Source organism: Mangifera indica, chromosome 6 (assembly GCF_011075055.1).
Source record: "Mangifera indica cultivar Alphonso chromosome 6, CATAS_Mindica_2.1, whole genome shotgun sequence".
Taxonomy (NCBI): Eukaryota; Viridiplantae; Streptophyta; class Magnoliopsida; order Sapindales; family Anacardiaceae; genus Mangifera; species Mangifera indica.
In genome coordinates this window covers 1,855,413-1,870,641 of record NC_058142.1, presented here as the reverse complement: position 1 = coordinate 1,870,641, position 15,229 = coordinate 1,855,413, and the positions used below count along the sequence as shown (strand labels likewise).

General features: G+C 35.9%; 3 protein-coding genes across 6 annotated transcripts; 1 reads left to right on the top strand and 2 right to left on the bottom strand.

Moving 5' to 3' along the window:
• Window positions 1-48: 48 nt before the first annotated feature.
• LOC123219020 (pentatricopeptide repeat-containing protein At4g18840-like) lies at window positions 49-3,374 on the bottom strand. The gene is given in 3 exon segments (XM_044640673.1): window positions 49-1,037; window positions 1,040-2,917; window positions 3,009-3,374. Coding segments are annotated over 2 exon segments (1,605 nt in total). The 5' UTR covers window positions 2,103-2,917; window positions 3,009-3,374; the 3' UTR covers window positions 49-495.
• A 1,467-nt stretch (window positions 3,375-4,841) lies between these two features.
• LOC123219022 (heat stress transcription factor A-4a-like) lies at window positions 4,842-7,248 on the bottom strand. 2 transcript variants are annotated; one of them, XM_044640676.1, is made up of 3 exons: window positions 6,980-7,248; window positions 6,072-6,876; window positions 4,842-5,974 (listed from the first exon to the last, which is right to left on the bottom strand). In XM_044640676.1, exons 2-3 carry the CDS (start codon window positions 6,285-6,287, stop codon window positions 4,973-4,975), a joined length of 1,218 nt encoding a protein of 405 aa, XP_044496611.1. In that variant the 5' UTR covers window positions 6,288-6,876; window positions 6,980-7,248; the 3' UTR covers window positions 4,842-4,972. The 2 variants fall into 2 exon arrangements, with proteins under 2 accessions (XP_044496611.1, XP_044496612.1); XM_044640677.1 differs by lacking the exon at window positions 6,980-7,248 and having other exon boundaries at window positions 6,072-6,969.
• Window positions 7,249-11,612: 4,364 nt separating this feature from the next.
• Window positions 11,613-14,993, top strand: LOC123218773 (BES1/BZR1 homolog protein 4-like). Of its 3 annotated transcripts, XM_044640396.1 has the most exons (4): window positions 11,614-11,973; window positions 13,705-13,864; window positions 13,964-14,465; window positions 14,559-14,993. In XM_044640396.1, exons 1-4 carry the CDS (start codon window positions 11,758-11,760, stop codon window positions 14,560-14,562), a joined length of 882 nt encoding a protein of 293 aa, XP_044496331.1. In that variant the 5' UTR covers window positions 11,614-11,757; the 3' UTR covers window positions 14,563-14,993. The 3 variants fall into 3 exon arrangements, with proteins under 3 accessions (XP_044496330.1, XP_044496331.1, XP_044496329.1); XM_044640394.1 differs by having other exon boundaries at window positions 11,615-11,973; window positions 13,705-14,465; XM_044640395.1 differs by lacking the exon at window positions 14,559-14,993 and having other exon boundaries at window positions 11,613-11,973; window positions 13,705-14,469.
• Window positions 14,994-15,229: the final 236 nt, after the last annotated feature.

The window sequence follows — 15,229 nt, the reverse complement described above, 5'->3', positions numbered from 1 at the left end:
TTTATAGCACATGCAACCAATATCTTCTAAGTTGACAATAGGTAGAACTGAAAGTATTAAAAGAATAGAGATTTTGAGGTGATAAACAGTACAAAGCTGGCTACTTACAATTAGGGAACCCTATCACTAGATGCCTCCCCACAACATTCTCCCCTCCCATGTTCCAAAGAAGAAGAGGTTCCATTTTACAAGCACAAATAATTGTAACATCCCATCAGCAGAATTCTATCATTTTGTAATTTTCATGCACCACTTATGGGTTTGAAGGCCCCTTTTCTCTCGAAATTCTACCGCCTATTCTTGTTCATTCTACAATCCACAGCATATGGCTACTTGTAGGCTTTAATTGAACTGATATAGAGTGCCAACATCGGAGAGTGAACAACTGCTACTCTAAGATGAAATTCAGGTTTAATACCCAGTGAGCTCTGGGATTGATTAAGAAGAGCTTGCATTCTGAATTGTCTAATTCATACTTTCCATGGTAAAGTTTGCTCAGGAAATTATTCCTTCGCCAGCTAAGAACTCATGAATTACTCCATCCACTTCTATCATGCTACAACCGGGCTCCTTGTTTACTTTTTGTGCCTTCATTTTATTCCTCAACTCCATAACATCATCCCATCTTCCAATAGATGCATACATGTTTGACAACTGTACATACCCAGCACTATCTTGAGGATTCATCTCCAAGAGCTTCTTAGCAACAGACTCTGCCAACTCTATATTACCATGGTTTTTGCAAGCACCCAAAAGTGTTTCCCAGACCACGGGAGCTTCTTTCTGTGGCATTGCTCTCACGAGTTCCTCAGCCTCCTCAAGTAATCCCTGTCGACCAAGTAAATCCACCATGCAGCCGTAGTGCTCAACTGTTGGTTGAATTCTATAAACATGAGTCATGAGATCAAATTTTTCACGCCCCTCATCTAACAGCCCTGAACGACTACATGCAGATAAAACACCTATAAATGTCACTTCATTCGGCTCAACACCCGCCACACTCATATCAGAGAATATTTGCAAAGCAGATTCTCCAAACCATGTATACTTAAACCAGAAATCATTGAATTCCAAGTACTAACATCCTTCCTCAAAGTGTTTCTAAAAATTTTCATAGCCTTTTCAATGATCCCACATTTGGAATACATATCAACAAGAGCAGTAGCTATAAAACCATCAATTTCAATCCTATTCTTATCAATATAAGCATGAATCCATTCACCTTGGCTTAGAGCTCCAACCCGGGCACAGGCAGATAAAACATTGACAAATGTGCAATTATCAGGCTTCACTTTCGCATCCTGCATATCCTCAAACAACACCAAAACTTCATTGAAACAACTTGCATGCGCATAACCAGTGATAATAGCATTCCAAGAAACCACATTCTTTGAAGGCATCATATTAAAAATCCGTCTAGCGTCTTCAACCAACCCAGCATTTACATACCCCGAAATCATAAAATTCCAAGATTCTACATTCCTTTCATCCATTTCATTAAACAACTCGCGTGCTAACTCAATCATTCCCATTTCCACATAAGCACTTAACAAAGCATTCCAAGAAACCACGTCTCGTTTCGGCATTTTATCAAGCACATTACGTGCCCTTTCAATACACCCGGATGTCGCATACATATGAACCAAGGTATTTTGAGCAAACAAATCACACCCAATTCCAATCTTTAACAAATGACCATGAATTTGCATTCCTTCTCTCAATCCACCAGATTTAGCACATGCCTTTAACACAAAAGTGAAAGTGTACTTATCAGGAACAACATTTGCATGGCCACTCAACATTTGAAGGAAGACTGGGAGTGCATTTTGTGGGTTGAGACTGTTAGCATAAGCTCTGATAAGGATATTAAAAGTGTACGAATTCGGGTTGTGAATTCGAGTGAGAATGGAGTGACTATAAGAGAGAGTTTGAGGATCAGGGTTTGTGCTGGCAAAACTGATGAGTCTGCTTGCAGCAAAAGTGTTGTTGAAATGACCAGTTTTGAGCATGTGGGCATGAGCTTGCTGAATTTCAGTAAGGGAAGTGGCCATATCAGTGAATGAGAGAATTGGGGTCTGAGAGTGAGACAAAGATGTACTCATTGGTATCTCCCAAACTTTTCGTTTCTTGACTTGTTTTCGTAATGGTTATATTCAATATTCACAATGGTATATACCAATGCTGGAAATCTGCCTGTGATAAATTTGGCATTCATTAACTTCTATATGAGTTGATCAAGATTGAAATACTTACAACACAAAACAATATTCACCATTGTTTCTGTAAACATGTTTAATTATCGAAGCCTTCTAACTATCACAAAAAGTAACTTGCTACTTGATTATTGATATTGTGTACCCACTCTTTGTCAACACTAAAGAGAATATCCTCCCCTAATTGTGCTAGCTGGATTTCAACTGGTGCTGGGAGAGCCATATTAGCACGGCTACTGATTCTATTCCAAAAATGGCTTATATAAGCAAGTATCTGTTGCCCACGTAATTTTAGCAAATAGTCATGTGCTTGTGGCGGAAAGCTTGAAGGTAGTTGTGCTATGTGTAGCCTGACTACCGAGCATTTTCTGAGGAAGTGCTATGCTTCCTGCAAGCGACCGAACCCCGATGTCATCAATATCTTCTTCATAATAAGTAGGTAAACTGTGAAGAAGGGAGGGAGACGAGATTTTGGTAACAAATAGGTTCACAAAAGAGTCAACTTTGACGCCACTTGTATTTTCATCAACTAGAATAGTTTCAGTTTTGTACGTGTAAAGGTGGGATTTGAGAATTTTTTGGCATTTGCATCATCTACAACCATAAAATTCAGAAGAGCTGACTTTTTCAGCAAGCCTGCCCCCTATCAAATACAGAATTGCAAGAATGATTTGCCTCTTTTAAAGTAACAATTTAGCTGTGTACTGTCAAATGACATGAATTTGGTCAGAACTTCATCCCTCCTAACTTGCCAACATAAATTCAAGGAGAAGATAGGTGAAGCTCTGCAAATACCTTCATGTCTAGGGAAAGAATTTTCTTTCCCACAGGCATTGGAGCTATATAAGATGATCAGCAGTCATATGGAAGCAATATATTGGTGTATGTGAGTTTCTCTGCCATGTCATGCATGAAATTATGCAGATTTCTGCTGTTGAGCACCATACATGATCACAAATGCCCTTTACCTGTGCACAACTTGAAAGAAATGCATTGCATGCTCACAGTTATCAGCAAGACGAACACAATATGACACAAACATTTGGTGTGGACATAAACAACCTAACCCTATCCCAACTAGCATGGCAACCAACAAGACCACCTTTGCCAAAACACGGCCCGTGGAACAGACAGATACCGTAGTTCAACATATTTCAAAGTTGTCAACCAAAAACTATGCATGCTCATCTAGATTATCACAGGAAGTAATCAGAAACAATGAAATGTCTTGATAGGAAGAAATGGGCATAAATAATCAATTAATCAGTAAATTATTAGGTCAGACTGATTCTTTCAGTCTAATATGTAACATGAATGTCTTTCTAGATTATAAGAATTATCTTAAAAGATTGGTGTTCCATTGGGAACTCATGTTTTAGTGTTACAGTGGCAAAAACATGGGTGTTCCTAGCAGCAATCTTATAAGTTCAATCCATAAGAAACAGTAAGCAGATCACCCAATTAATGTGAAAGTAAAAACCAGAAAAGCAATCTGGTGTTGCTACTTTGCCTGGAACTTCTTCCTGCCAAGTCTTATTGCTACTACTCTGCCAAACTGCTTCAAATCAGTTGCTGCCTTGATGCTCTCCACTGCTAAAAAGCTTCAAGTCTGTTGCTGCTGCCTGCTTGAAAATTTTTTGCTAAGCCTTGGTGTTGCACCTTGCATAATTGTTTTAGTTCCGGTCCTGGTGTGTTGTCCAGCTGGGTATGCCTCTGCTGCTTCCCTCACTTTGGGAACTCGGTGCTTTGTTTTGTGCTTCCTCTCCCCTTTGAAGTTATATGGGTATTAGTTAGGAGGTCTTGATGTATAGTGTGCCCTTTGCGCAATGTAAAGTGGTAAGAAATTCTTTTGCATAGTTTGTTATCTTATCCTACTTTTGTTGAGATAGTTTATCAAGATGAGCTTAGATTATCTCTTTTGGTTTTAGTAATATACTCTTGCTTACCAATAAAAAACAAAGCCAGAAAAGCATTCAAATTGACTCTTGGTAGGAAAATGATAGTCTGGCAACTTCGCTTTAGCATTCGCATGAGTACAATATATAAATAATTTTTTGGCAATCAAACTCCCAACCTTTAGTCTGAAGCTACTCATGAAGAAAACCTAAGATGATTATGGATCACTACGGCTTCTGAAAACGAGCCATAAAATCACTAATTAAATTAGCTAACACGAAACAAGAAATAAAAAGCCATCAGGTCACATCAAAGCGAAGGAAAAAAGCATAAGACATGTAAAGGGAAGTCTCACTGAGGTCAACTGGATCTATTAAATTCCTCTAGTAGTAGCATGAATAGAATGACAAATCATCAACTGAGAAGACCAGTAACAATTAGATCAGAAACGAATGTTCTTCAAGAAAAAATGTGAATCACCACATTGATAGGCAGCGAACATATCTTAATAGGGAAACATTAAGACAGGTTAAAGATTACTCAGCTACTTGCCTAAACACAACATCAGTGTTTGAGCTTTTTTGTTTGCTTGTAAACGGTTTTGATTTTTTTTTCAAATAACAAATTGAGCAAAACATGATTGAAACAGAGTCGACACAGGCCATTTGAATCATAACAACAACTAGAACCAAAAAGCATAATGGACTAGTGGCACAACAATAAATCATGATGTTCTGAAAAACAATGAACTACAAATATAGAACATCTATTTATTGCCAGATCCAACCATTCATACCTAAATTTATTATGAAAGATAATGGGGCATCAAAAGCTGGAAAAAAATAAAAAACAATGAAACAATATCAAGTTCTCTCTGCAGGAGTTAGATGCCCCATCTGTTCTGCAAGACTATTTACATTTCTCATATTCCACAAAAATCTGCCATGTTCAACAGGTTTGCTTTCTTTCTTTCTGCCATCAGGTTCTCTTCTTTCTGACTGAACTTCCTGGGTTTCAGTAGAACCAGGATTCTCTGTCAAAAACTGTTCCCAAAATACATCATTGACACCGGTTGTCACAGGAGCAGTGGTCACAGCTGCTGGTTCCTTCGACACACCAGGATCAGAAGCAGCTGCAACAACAGGCTCAGCGTTCATGTCAATTCCAGGAGATTTTGGCCGGGCATCAACATTAAGTTGTATACAAGATATGGCTGGGCTATCTGCACAACTTGTAGATTCATCCAACTCCAGGCTTGAATTAGGTTGAAAGGCAGTTTCATCAACATCGTGCACAATATTCTCCCAAAAGGTCAAGGAGGATTCCAAATGCTCAAACTGTTCTGTGTTTGGTGGCAAAGTACTTGTACTCTCAGCATTATCTCTAGCCACAGTTTGGGAAGTCTCCATCTGATTGTCTCCAATGTTGCCTTCATCATAGAAGTAACCTATTCTAGGAAGTCTTCTCTTTCTATCATGAGTTTCCAATTGTGACCTAAGATTTGAGGCAACCCCTGGTTTCTGCAAGGCTTGAGCCACAGAAGACAACATCTTCTGCTGTCTCTGCTCCATATGCTGAAAACGCTTCTTCAAAAGCTGCATTTGCAATTGAAATCCTCGCCGCTCTTGCTCATGCCTCTGTAGCTCCAAAATAAGCAATTTTTTGTCATTTTTTAATCTCTCAATCTCTTCCTTTAAACTCTGTCTTTCCAATTCAGTTGATGGATTTCCCTGGCCTTGTACATTCTGAAGAGAATGACTATGAACTGGCTTTCGCCTGTGGATATTCTTCATGAGATGTGGCTGACCTCTTACAAAATCCTCATTTGCAAATTCCCATTGCTCGGGATCAACTTTTCTGAAACCCTGTTGAAATTTATAAGTCAATATCATCATATGCATTAACTTCATGAATATTGAATAAAACAAAATATACCGACTAAATGAAACAATATAGGCTTACATATGTATTGAGCTGTCTGATAAAACTTGAGAAATTATTGTGCTTAAAGAATCTTGGTAGCAGATCCCTAGCAAACTCTGGTGGATTCCACACAACAAAGCTTTTGTTAGATGCACTCCAGGACACGATTGAATCTGTCGAAGGATCATCTACCATGTCATATGTTTTCGAAAGGAAAGGAGGAAGCGAATTTGAACTGCCTTGAGAGTCATCCATTTCAAACCTTCAAGTCTAATCAAATTCCCGAAATCTAATAGCTGCCACAAACTCTCACTTTGCTTGGATATTTTTAGCACGAAAAGACAAAGCTCAAACAGTTTTATAAAAAAACTTCAATATCCACTCCAAGTTTCAATCTCAAGGAAAAGCAAACTCTTTCCGTCACTGTTTCATATGAAACCCAACATCTTTAGTGATCTCATAAAGTTGCTAGACTCCATTGAATTTTACAACCATTAAATTCCTACAAACCCATTTACAACTCTTGAATCTCCAAAGGAAAAAAAAAAAAAAAAACTTTACTCTTAATAAACACCCAATCAGACTGCACAACTTTCCTTAAGCTCTTTACAGCTAAAAATAATACTAACAAAATCAAGGAACAATTCAAATCTAGTGAACCCGAATTCCAAGCTGCAGAATTAAGTGAACAGAAAAACCCTTCTGACCTCACACCACACACCCCGAAACTTGTCGTCCAAGATTTGTCAAAACTTCAAGAGTAGTCAAATTCAAAAGAAATTCCAAACCCAGATCAAAACCCCCAAAATATTTTCAAGCCTCTAACCACAGCAGCAATCAATCCCTGTATTTCCCAAATATTCAATCTCAATTAAATTCCACTAAAAAAATAAAAATAAAAAAAAACTCAAACCACAAAAATGAATCCAAGGTGTCAGATGTTTTACCAAACAGAAACGGTGGCAGGTTAATTCGTTTAGTTGAAGCTTGTACGGGAATTTTTGGGGATTGTCGTTCTAGAACCGAGTAGGGAGAGAGAGAGAGAGAGAGAGAGAGAGATACATATATATAAACGTACCCTTTCAGCAGATGCAGAGTAATTGAAAAAACAAAGGGCATTGACTAGTGGTACTGGTAGACGATAACGACACCAGGCAGCTTTGCTTAGTTGTGGCGAGATCATTGGCTCCCTCCATATCTGCCTTTTTCTGTCCGATTTTGATTATTTTAATTACTCTATTTATAGCAGTAGTTTTGTTTGTATTTGTGTGACGTGTGTGCTTATGTGGATTCTTACATGTGTCGTCTCACTACAACCCCATTGTCTTTCCAGAACCTCCCTCGACATCGCCCAGGGTCTTCAGCGGCATTGTTTTTCCTTCTTGCACATGGCTTCGACTATTCAGTTAAATAGTTAAATATTATGTTATTATATAATTAAATAATTTTAAATTAAAAATAAAATAATATATAATTATATAATAATATAATAAATCAATATTTAATTAAATATATAAAATTAATTACATATAACATAATTATTTACTTTACGATAAATGTTTTAACCGACTGTTTTACCGTCTTATCACTTTAATATCAGAATTTATTTATTTAAATATAAGTTTTTATTTTGTTAAATGATTGTGATATTGTCAATAATATTAATATGCAATTAAGTTCTTCAGGAGTAACTTATGACTTAGTTTAAATAATATTGAGCCTAGACTGAGTTTAAATATTTTAAGTATACTATTAAAAAATTTATAAAAGTTTAAAATTTTACATCTATACCCAAATATCTTATTTTTATCTCTAGGTTTTTATATATTAGTATAACGAATTTCATCAGATCCATTAGCTTTTAAAACTCGCATATATAACTCAATGTTAACATAAATTAAATGATAATTGATAAACATATATAAGGTATGGTGTTTAATTATAATTTGTCGAGTCAAGATTAAGTGAATAGATTCTATATTAAGCTTGAGCAATGAATTCAATCGAATTGAACTTGAGCCTAATAATATTCAGTTTGGTTTGATTACAATCCCAAATCACATGTTCTTGTTGGGTGTTTTGATCAAAATGATGGAGTTACACTATCTTATGTTAAATTTTAAAAACTTGTAGGATTGGGGGGTGATGACGGTAAACTTTAGGGGGGCGGGGGTGTTTAATCTTCCATTGTTTTGTTATTAAATTGGTATTTGTTAGATTGAATAACCCATTTGGGCTACAGTTGGCTCACAATAGGAGATGTTCTGGTCAGTGTCACACGCACGTTAACCATCTTTTAAGCCTTGTAAGTTCTATAGGTTCAAACAATGGTAAAAATGAGAATGGCGTTTATGTTTCCCTATTGACATGTTTAATGATTTCTTGGTTAACAATCGACACTAGTAGATTTGTACGATTGATTTTATCCTATTTAGTATTATTTTGTATTGTTGAAGTCTAATTCGATATGCCAACACAACTTTGTTTCACATTTAAAACATTAAATCAATTTAGACACGTAATCTTTCATGATTGTTATTTCAATCGTTCACAATTTTAAAACGTAATGAGATTCTCGAACCTAATTTTGGGACGTACGTATTTAGTTTTTGGATCAACTTGATTATTGATCCAATCAAAATATATTACTCAAATGGTTTAATTATTGGCTTTATAAAGTGATTGAGTAGGCTAAAATCAATGAACTTCACTAATTGAGTTTTAAATGGTTCAGGGTTAAAATGGTTGACCCGACATTACAATTTGATTAACTGCCAATTGGCAATTGGGCTGGCCGGGTCCTGTTGAGGGCTTATGATTTCGGAAAATGAAAGGCCAAGCATGGAGCGTATGGATGAGTTGGATTTAATTCCAATGACAAGACAGAAATTATTATTGTCTATATACAATTAAAAAAATTATTACAATAAAACTGTATTATTTAGATGATGTGTTATTATATAATTAATAATTTTAAATTAATAATAAAATAAAATATAATTATATTATAACAAATTATCTATATATATAATTGGATAATTACTATTGAATGCACATAATATTGCTCAAATTATTATTAGATTTTTACTTTCTTTATGTTATTCAATTAATCAAAATACAATCAAATTGAAATACATATTTATAACCTCAAGGGAGTAGGGGTTAGTTCGTTGATAAGCAATCGTGTTTACATTAGGTCTCACGGGGTTAGTGTTAAGGCCATGAACAAGTTGAATTGCTTACCAGCTATTTCCAATTCAACTAAATTATACTCAAATTGAGTTTGAGCTTGTGTTGTTCAAATTGTTGACCTCACAAGCTTGTTGCCCCATTCAAGTATTATATCACTAAATTTTAAAATTTTGAAAATTTTCATTTATAATTTTAAAATCTAACTATTTGACTTTAAATATGAAGCAATTAAAAATATACAAATTATGAGGTTTTAATTGTTAAATCTTGAGTAGAGTTTAAACTAAGTCTTTACTCTTGAACTCAAACTCGAGTAAAAAATATCTAAACTTGTCTAATTTAAGCTTGAACCCCTATAATTACTTCATCAAGCTAAGCTCTAATAATATAATATTTGATTCAATTCGATTCATTTGTAACTCTAGTAAGAGGATGAAGATATTATGGAAAACAAAGCAAAATCCATTTTGTCTTTAATTGTAATTTCCATTTTATTTTTTTAATAAATAAATGATCCAAAAAAAAGTGATGTGAATTAGAGATTATTTTTCATTTAAGTTTTAATATGTTCTTAAAGTAAATTTATCATTTAATAAAAAAATAAAAAAATTAAAATTTTATTACATTTATCTTCTTTAGTTTAAAATTTTTATAATTTTATTTTATCTAAAATTTAAATTTTTTATTAAATAATTATGTTATTTATAATTTTAAATAAAAATTAATTTATATGTGAAATTTTAAAATTTTAAAATGGCATAAAAACTTAAGCGGAAAATACTCATTTGGCCTTTCCGTTTTTAGGGATAGTTGAGATTGAGGTGTCCAAAAACAGAACCTTGAAAAGACAACACAACCAACCAAGCTTACACCTTAAATCGGCGCTAGAGTGTCCCATTGGTGGCGGGCATATCGGCCATCACGTGACCCTACCACTTTAACGGACATGATTTGATTTGTTCAGAACTCCCGCAATTGGTGCCTCGTTAATTGGCCCTATCCTGCCACATCACTCTCTTGTCGCTTGCTTGCTACAAATGAGCCGTCTACCAGCTACCTAATGGCTAATACCCATAGGGGGTGGCGGACCCAACTTCACTCCTTTTAATCCAATTTATTCATTGCCGGTTGGAGTCCGCGGCGCACGTGTGCTTTGGATGCCCCACTTTTGACAACAACTTGATGGTTGCAGCTGGACGTTTAAAACTGTTTTTTTTTTTTTTAATAATTATAGAATATAATTAAAGTAGGTTCTTTTTCTAAATATAACTTCTTCTCTTCGTTTATATATAATACAAAAGAAATGGGGAGATAGAAGAGGCATGTGCAGGTAAGGTAGAGAATTGCCTAGCCAATTACCAATCATACACATAATTTTCGATATAACTTGTAAAAAAAACTAATAATACATCATAAATATAAGTTTTTTGATTATTAAATCAAATTATATTTAAATTAAATTATTTTTTTCTCTTTATTTTATTCATATCATACTGTTAAATGCGTCGAAATCTCTTATTAGATCCTTGTGCTAATGACAAGAAATATAGTCTACACTTATATTGTCTTCTATTGTCACAACTTAAAAAAACAGCCTATGAGAAAATCCCAAAACCAGAGTACTCTTCACTATTTAATACAAAAATTATGTTCATAGGACTTGATTACACGACCCATGTCTGGCTTCTAAACCAACTTTATTTTAGAAAATAACCTATGTTGGTTCTAGGCCGATAGAGTTTTCAGCCCACATCCATGTCCCCCCAGGGCTTTGTCATATTCCTAGTATGGTGGGCAAAATGGTAATCACACAGTTTTATCATTCATAATAGCTGTTCCACTGAGTTATCTGTGAAAGTGAAGCTCAAGATGATAAATCAGCTAAATTAAAGAGACATGGGAGGGGGTGGCACATGTCAGATCGGCCCACATATACTAACCAACAAAATCCTGACACCTGGCTTTCTAATAATATTTAATTAAAATAAGTCACTCTTCTCGTTAGTCACGCTAAAGGAGCAAGTGGCACTGTCACGTGAAGACTGCACAGAGAGAGAAAGAAGCCCCTCCCTGAGCACATCTTGATGCAGTTACATCATTTGTAAAATCCACACGGACAACAAAGTGACACCGTTTTACCATCGAAACAGCAGTACAATTTAATACGACGAGGAACAATACGGCACCGTTTACCTTTATTTAGCTGTAGGCTACGTAGGGACCGCGGAAAGCCCACACCCTACAGGCCTCATCACCGGGACTTTATTTATAAAAAGCCTAAACACGTGTTAGCCCCGTGATCTCGGAATAAAGCACAGCAATGGCACCCTGGTAATTTCCTTACATTTCCATGTCCATTTACACTCACACTCTGTATTTAGCTCACCTTCTGCCCGCGCCACTTCGGTTAACCACTCCATCTGTTTATAAAAATACTGCGAACAGTCCACTCGCTCTCCGATTGTTTACCCTTCTCATGAAACAAAGCTCATAAGCGACGTCGTTTCCTGGACCAACAGAAGTTCTGTAAAACATGACGTCTGGAACGAGAATGCCGACTTGGAAGGAGAGGGAAAACAACAAGAGACGAGAGCGCAGAAGACGAGCCATCGCCTCCAAGATCTACTCAGGCTTGAGAATGTACGGTAACTACAAACTGCCTAAACACTGTGACAACAACGAGGTCTTGAAAGCTCTCTGTAATGAAGCCGGTTGGACCGTTGAAGAAGACGGCACCACTTACAAAAAGGTAACCGTTCATTATTAAATTTTTAATTATTATTTTGTAATCATTATTAAGCTGTAACTGTGTATAGTTAATTTTTATATAGATCTTAAATTTGAAATCAGTTCTGGAAATTAATGGAAACAAATTGTTCATTCAAAGTTCAAGCTGTCGTAGTGACCTGTATCGGTCAGCTACACGGCTTTGGTCAGATAACTTTTTGTGATGTTATTTGATCGACGGTTGAGATTGTTTTGGTTGTTTGCTTACCTGTATTTGTTAAAAAATATTACTCTAGCCGGTAGCGCAAAACACAAGATCGAAGTAGTCGTTCCCTGTTTTTGATTTTCTTATAACAACGAGACGAACTGAAGGACAGAGTTTTCAGATTACTTTTTTAAAAGACGATCATATCCATCTTTTGTCATCAGAACTATTCCTTTCCAGGGGCATTTTCGTCATTCTGATTTTCAATTCTTTAACTGAATTGAACTTAATGCAAGCTCTGTTGTTTCTGTGCTCAAACTCTCTTTTTCCTCTTTTGTGGATTCTCGATTTCCAAGCGCTTAACGTGTTATCGCTAAAACTTTTTCTTGCATCACATGTTATCTCATCCTTTACTCTTTTTCCTGTCATTTTGGTTATTTCGGTCATTTTAATAACATTGTTCGCGAGATTCCCGGGTTATTTTTTTGTGGGCAGGTGGGTTTGCTTTATTAATTGTTGAAAAGCTTTGTTGAAACTTGCAGTAAATTTAATGAGAAAAGGAGATATCGAATCCTTGGATTCCTTATTTCGTAAATAATTATTTAATTTAGACGATAAAGCGTGTGGGATGTCTTTGATTAAGGCAGTAAAATGTTGGGAGATAGCGTGTTATGAGGTTCATAATGTATTATATAGTTACTTGTCGGGTCGAAATTACTACACTACCCATCATTATATTTGCTATTTGGACGACTGGCCGATATGGTGGCTCTTGTTGTATTAATTGTGGTTATTATAAGTTCACTATATTCAATTCTGCATTCGTGTTATATGGTTGAAATGGTTCATTCTGCATTGATGTTGTCTTTGAAAATTATTAATCAATAGGGATTTTAGTGCTTCAAACCTTTGCATAGTGTTTGATTAATATATGTGGTGGGGTCTGGGAGGAAATTGAGATCACTATATTGGTAGATAATGTTGTCATTTTCTTGGATAAAATAAGTTGTACCATTTAAGACTTCTGTGATGGAGGCCACCATTGACTATAGGAGCAGTTTAATATTATAAATTGTTTTTCAAACTAATATGGAATTGAATATAACGGGACAACTTAATCTAAGATAATTGGTCTTTTTAGCAGTTGATTTTGTCCACACAAATTTTATCAAATTAATATGACATCAGTATGTTTTGATGGTTGTATTAGAAGATATTTAGTTCAGAATTGCGTGTCAGCCATTCTAGTTCATTCAATGAATTGTGCTTTTAATTATTGATATTGACAATTGGCGTAGAACTTCACACGAATATCAGAATGACAGAGGAATTTAATTTTGACCTTTATCACCCATGAACACGTAAAATTTAGCTGGGAAGAATATGATAAGGTAAGAAGTGTCTGTTTGGACAACAGTGCATTTCATAATTGTCATTTTTTTTATTACAATAATAAATCTTTTTCCAGATGAAATCATATTATATTAATAAAGTTGTTTGAATAATTCTGCTCTGTCCATTAATGTTCCTTTTTATGCCTTTTTGTAGGGTTGCAAACCTGTAGAACGCATGGACATTATAGGAGGGTCTGCATCAGCTAGTCCATGCTCGTCATATCAGCCAAGTCCATGTGTATCCTACAATCCAAGTCCTGCCTCATCTTCCTTTCCTAGTCCAAGGGCATCTCATTATGCTGCCAACGCAAATGGTTCTGATGCCAATTTCCTTATACCATGGCTCAAAAACCTCTCTTCTAGTACATCATCAATTTCATCTAAACAATCCCACCATCTCTATATTCATGCAGGTTCCATAAGTGCCCCAGTGACCCCTCCATTGAGCTCCCCAACTGCCCGAACTCCTCGAGCAAAAAATGACTGGGATGACGCTGCTGTGGGCTCAGCCTGGCCCATGCAGCAATATTCTTTATTGCCATCATCAACCCCACCAAGTCCTAGCCGCCAAGTCCTACCTGATTCAGGATGGCTTGCAGGAATTCAGATTCCCCAAAGTGGTCCTTCGTCTCCTACATTCAGCCTTGTTGCACGAAATCCATTTGGGTTTAGAGAGGAGGTTTTGTCAGGTGGACCATCACGAATGTGGACTCCAGGACAAAGTGGGACCTGCTCTCCTGCAGTTCCTGCCGGCTTTGATCAAACGGCAGATGTTCCAATGACAGATGGTATTGCAGCTGAGTTTGCATTTGGCTGTAATGCAACTGGTTTAGTGAAGCCTTGGGAAGGAGAAAGGATCCATGAGGAATGTGTATCTGATGATCTTGAACTTACACTTGGAAACTCCAGAACCAGGTAAATTCAAATTCATTTGTGGCTGTATGGATTCAGCATTCTATATGCAATGCATCCTTTCGTTCATTCTGTATGTTTGTGTTGCTATTGCAGATAAAAAAATTGTATAAGAGGTCCAGTGTCTTGATTTGGCGTTTTCATTGCTTGTGCAATATTCCTCTTCAAATAATCTAGTGTCTACAGTTGGGCAAGGCAGCTGAATTTGGAAGTACAGTGAGTAGGATTATCTTTCTTTTCCCTTTTTTTCTTTCTATTTTCCTAACCGAAAAAAAAAGAAAGAAAGGAAAGGACAAAAAGTTGAAATTATAAAGAGTTCATGGTGGTAAGTTTGCCCCTTTGGTTCAATTCATACATATGTTCCTTGTTTCCTTCATCACATTTAGAATTTCCCATCGCAGCATCAGTACATTGTGTTTGGTATCTTGGTGTGATTTTTGGTTTGTGATTAAAAGGGAGTTGGGATGTCAAAAATTAGATGATTGTTTTGAAATTACTAGTGCACCTCTACCTCAGTTTAATTTTATTTCATTGCATGCCTTCTTCCTAAACTATGTGCTCCATCAAAACAAAAACAAAAGACTTGGAGTATTTGCACAAGGAAAATGATCAAAGTTGTAGTGGTTTTGCCAGCACATACGAGGTGAAAAGTTGAATGTTCAATAATTAGAATGAAGGTGAATCATGGTAGACTAGTGCATTAATGCCTATGTTGTTGGATAATTATTATGGTAACTATTGCATGCCAGCCCTCAGTGACTTTATAA